This window comes from Montipora capricornis, chromosome 12, assembly GCF_036669925.1.
Source record: "Montipora capricornis isolate CH-2021 chromosome 12, ASM3666992v2, whole genome shotgun sequence".
NCBI classification, from domain to species: Eukaryota; Metazoa; Cnidaria; class Anthozoa; order Scleractinia; family Acroporidae; genus Montipora; species Montipora capricornis.
The window spans coordinates 10,406,065-10,410,756 of record NC_090894.1 but is presented as its reverse complement, the minus strand read 5'-3'; the positions used below and the strand labels follow the sequence as shown (position 1 = coordinate 10,410,756).

The following is a 4,692-nucleotide window of genomic DNA, read 5'->3' as shown; positions in this document are numbered from 1 at the left end:
GAAAACGCACAAAATTAAACAAAAACGAGTGTTTGTTTGAATTAAGTTTTGTTTTGCTAATGGAACAGGAAAATGAAGAATTATTATTTCCTTACTCAAAATGTATATTTTTAATTATAGCAATTGGGTAAAACATTGAGTTAGCCGATTATTGTTTATTTTCCCGAAAATCTTAAAAATAGACACTTTTGTGACGATGATGGTAATAAAAAAAAGGTAAAGCCTACTACGAATTTAGAAGGCCCATCAGGCCGGCGCTTATCTCCGGTTTCTGTAGCATGAAGCGTCTAGGAGTATTTCTACTCCCACCTGGATGGGATGCTAGTCCATCGCAGGGTTATCTCCTTCATTAATTTCGCCGGTACCCATTTATACACCTGGATGGAGAGAGGGCACCGTGAGAGCAAAGTGACTTGCCCAAGAACACAACACAATGTCCCCGGCAAGGACCCGAACCCGGACCACTCGAAATTGCGGTTGACGGACACTCATATACAAACAGGAAGGCTATAAAGAACTGTAACACGGTAACAAAAGTTCTAATTAAAACTGATATGGTAAGACTGTTTAACTCACCTTGCTCTCCGCCATGTCTGTCGGGCATGAAAATGTAGCCAGTCAGATGGGAATTATGAAGGAACACCTTCGTCCATTTAGCGAGCACTCCTGCGCTCGTTGTTCGATTTTCCTTTTGAAATCCAGTCTACAGCGCACAAAGCAAACGAGGCAGTGTTTCATAAAACGCGAAAGGACTCACTGACCTAAGGCACTGATAAATTTTACATTACTTTCACCATCTTGCCACAGCATGATAAAAATCTTTGATTTGAAAGGTTACATTTATTCGGCGGGGTTTCATCCACAGAATTAAAACCTTAACATATCTTGCATGTCATTATAAGCCGTACCACAGAAGAGCACCTTTTATTGAATGGTCACAGATACGTAAAGTATCATACGTAAACTGAAATGTCCCAGAAGCTTTCATTCATTTTACGAGAGGAGTAGTGGGGGAAAATGATTTCATTCACAGACGTAAAACACATATTGGTCACCATGGACACGAAACCATTTAGCCAAATCTAAGATTTCGTCAACTTATTCCAACTGCATGAGAATCCTTATTGTACGGTCCGTATTCTATGGAAAACATGGTTCACGTTCGATATTACTAAGTTTGCCCACCGCTACGAGAAAAGAAAGAAAGGGAATTAAGTAAACTTACGAGACAAAAAAAAATATATAGAAAAACAGCTGGAAACAAGAAAAAACAAATTGGTCGAGTATTACCGGAAGGGTTCTTTGCACCGTGCAAATGTTTTAGTGTTGTAGGGTTTTAGTCATTTAATAACAGCCTGCAAAGAACAGTGAATTTAATCTGTGTGAAAACTACTACGATGGGCTTTCACTCATCCTGCCAATGAATTTTTTAAAGGACACTGGAGATGTTTTTGCCAACTGAGTAGAGAAAACCTGGTCTCCCGGCTAAAAATTGTTCGTTTCCAAGGGCGCAAGGCAGGGGAAACCATCAATGTACCCCATGTCGTGATGGGTGTGCTGTTTAGTTCAATTTTGCAATTGGTTTTTACCCGATCCATCGAAAAGTATTGTTTAAGTTTTATGCATTTTTAGAGTATTTCAACTGCCATTAAAAAAAAAAAATTCCACGATATTCTCTGAATGATGACTTCCATTCACTCCTTCGACGATACTTTCTGTACGATATAGGTTCTCTACAAAATACAAGCTTTTCATACAGAAGCCACACTTCTGGTAAATTAAACACTATGTAAATCGCTGCAAAAATTACCATGAAATAATTGCCAAATATCAATATTTGAAGGGGGACGGTTGGAATTATTTGACCAACCCTTCCCCATTTTAATTTACCAACTCATCGCACTTCAAAACACGAGAGGAGCTTAATAAAGCCAAAAAAGATCTTTCACAGTTCAGTTATCGATCGACTTATGCGCTCGAGCTCCGTCAAAGTGAGCTGAATAATTATCAGTTGCGGTTTTAAACCAGAAAACAACGATCGACCAGCATGCTCTAGTGGTAAAAGCCTCTTTCAGTCGTGAAGAATTAATAAGAGTTAAATTTCGTCTGTTAAATGATCCCTCTACGTTTTCAATATTAATCCTGTATCTATTGAATTTTTACCGAATTTTTCGCGGGCAACCAAGACTATGAGACAGTCTAAATCGTAGAACGAATTTTTTTAAAACTGCAGAGCAAAATTGATTCAGAAGGAGCGACGGACAAAATTAAAACAAAACTTTGCGAATATGGTTGTTAACAAACTAAAAAGAAAAAAACTCTGCGGTTACTCACCGTGATAATTGAGTTCTATGATCTAGAGCTTAACGTGAAGAACGGTACGGAAAGTAAATTCGATGTACGTGTTCCTTCGAAATATGTTCCTATCATGCATAACAGGTGACTTAGCCAACACTGAATCGTTATTTGAACCTTTGTGATGCGCTAACCATGGTGAAGTGTAATCATTTTTGGCACAAAGAGCCTCCATCTCGTGCATTATTAATTGCACCATTGTCTCTTTTATTCTTATAACTTCACCAAAGAAAGCACGTTGCTATATTGCAGAATTTCAGTCGGTGTTGTTTAAAAAGCTAAAAGGTGATCATTCTGAAAAGTGACAACCCGATGAATAAATAACTTTTATTTAACACCTTAAATATAAGTTATAAGCTTCAAAGCGAGACTGAAAACGAGCCGATACAAAGGAAGGGTAAATTTATACATTCATAGTCACACGACCACATAAATACTACACTTTCATGAGATAAAAAAAATTGACTCATTTTTTTCTCGTTACAATATTAATCATGGCTTTTTCCTCACCAGCGAATGGCTGCGCCTTGCTTGTCCACTTCCCGGACTAAAGGAGGTTGAGTGTTATGTGCACGGCCGATTGTTTGTTATTATATCTTTAACTTCCAAGGGTTAGAACGAGGTAAAACTATAGATGTATTTGATGTACATGAATGGCTTTATTACTATTAACTAGGAGTAATCTTTGATTATGAAGTGCATTCGTTGGAAGAACTGTGGAGGTTGGAATCACACGACGAGCCGAAATGCCGCGAATACGACGGACGTCCATCGAAAGTATTATTAGACCTTTTCACGGATTTTGGCGCCATCTTGGTTGTGGGGCAAACACACCTAAATTTACACTAACTGTATGGGATTTTGGCCGACTTTGAACCACTGTAGCGCCGCTAAAAAGCGATTATTTTCATGAAATGTAAAGAACCGATTCACACGCTCCAACGATCATAAACGAATTTTAGGATTCCGTACAAACCGTTCTAAAATCATCACAGCAAATTGCCGCGAAATTAGAAGCAACATGAGAAGATTTATTATTTGAGTTTACGGACGTTATACCTTCCTTCATGGCCTTATTTTCTGTTGAATGAATGATATCAATAAAAATATTTAAGGTAGCGGCAAAAGTTGGAATTTTTGTCTCTTTTCAGCGGTTCTACAGCGGTTCAAAGTCGGCCAAATTCCCATACATTTACTGTAAATCTAGCCGTTTTTGCCCCTAGCCAAGACGGCGGTCAAAAACCGTGGAAGGGGCCATTAATATGTGAAAAACTTTAAATGACAATGACCACAACCAGGGTTTCTGAACCCGCGAGACTGAGCACCCCCAGCAAACCATTGTTTTAATGAAAACCGCTGGTCAACAACCTTGGTTCTGGTCATTGCTGTCTAAAGCGGCCTTTACACGCCAAACTTGAGTTTGCAAACTCAAGTTGGTGTGTGTGAACGGCACAAAAACAGTCGGCAAACACGTTGGCAAACTGTTGGCGACAAATAGAACTTGTCTCTATTCTCGCCAATTAATAGTTTGCCAACATGTTTGACAACTGTTGTCGTGTCTTTCACACACACTAACTTGAGTTTGCCAACTCGAGTTTGCAAACTTAAGTTTGCCGTGTAAAGGCCGCTTAAGGCCTTTGAGCCTCGTGAAAAGTGGCTAAAAATAGAAAGTTTGGAGTAAAGAGGTGATGACGTCATGCTGTCACGTATACGACTTCTTGGATACAGCTTTACCACTAACACTCTGGGTCGATTTGGGTTCAACTTGATTGGCAACACAATGGGCTCTAGCTCCAATCCCAATAGACCTTTTTATCGATACGGCGGCCATTTTGATTTCTATTGTTTCGAATAGCTATTATGGGATGCTCAGAGGGCAAATTAATGTGTATTTGCCCCCTGGGCATCCCATAATAGCTATTCGAAACAATAGAAATCGAAATGGCCGCCGTATCGGTAAAAAGGTCTATTAAAACAAGACACCATGGGTCTATTCAGCCAATAGCCTTGACCTTGATCCATATATTTTCATTTCCAATCGTTTTCCCTTTTGTCGGTAGCCGGTCTTCCTCAACCTTGTTCCCAGGGTCTCTTTTCTCTGCCTCCATTTTCTCAACGACAATGGCGTCAGATAAGAGAAACCCTGGGAACGAGGTTGGGTCTTCCTTTGTTCTTGTTTAGTAGCGGGTGCGGAAACAGGAAGGAAATCCTTTTTTTTTTCGAGTTATGGATAGGGCAAGGTTATCGTAAAAGAGAGTGCAGACAAGATTTATAACGTGGATTGAATTTGCAGATAAAGCATTTCGTCATAGGTAATGGTTGTCTTACAAGCTTATA

General features: G+C 39.4%; 1 protein-coding gene across 2 annotated transcripts in view; it reads right to left on the bottom strand.

Moving 5' to 3' along the window:
* LOC138025929 (calmodulin-like) overlaps window positions 1-2,471 on the bottom strand; it is a 6,086-nt gene extending 3,615 nt beyond the window's left edge. For both annotated transcript variants that reach the window (XM_068873070.1, XM_068873071.1), the window contains exons 1-2: window positions 2,335-2,471; window positions 577-703 (exon numbers count right to left, since the gene is read on the bottom strand). In XM_068873070.1, coding sequence (XP_068729171.1) covers window positions 577-591 — 15 coding nt within the window. In that variant the 5' untranslated portion in view covers window positions 592-703; window positions 2,335-2,471. The remainder of the gene's footprint in view (window positions 1-576; window positions 704-2,334) is intronic.
* Window positions 2,472-4,692: the final 2,221 nt, after the last annotated feature.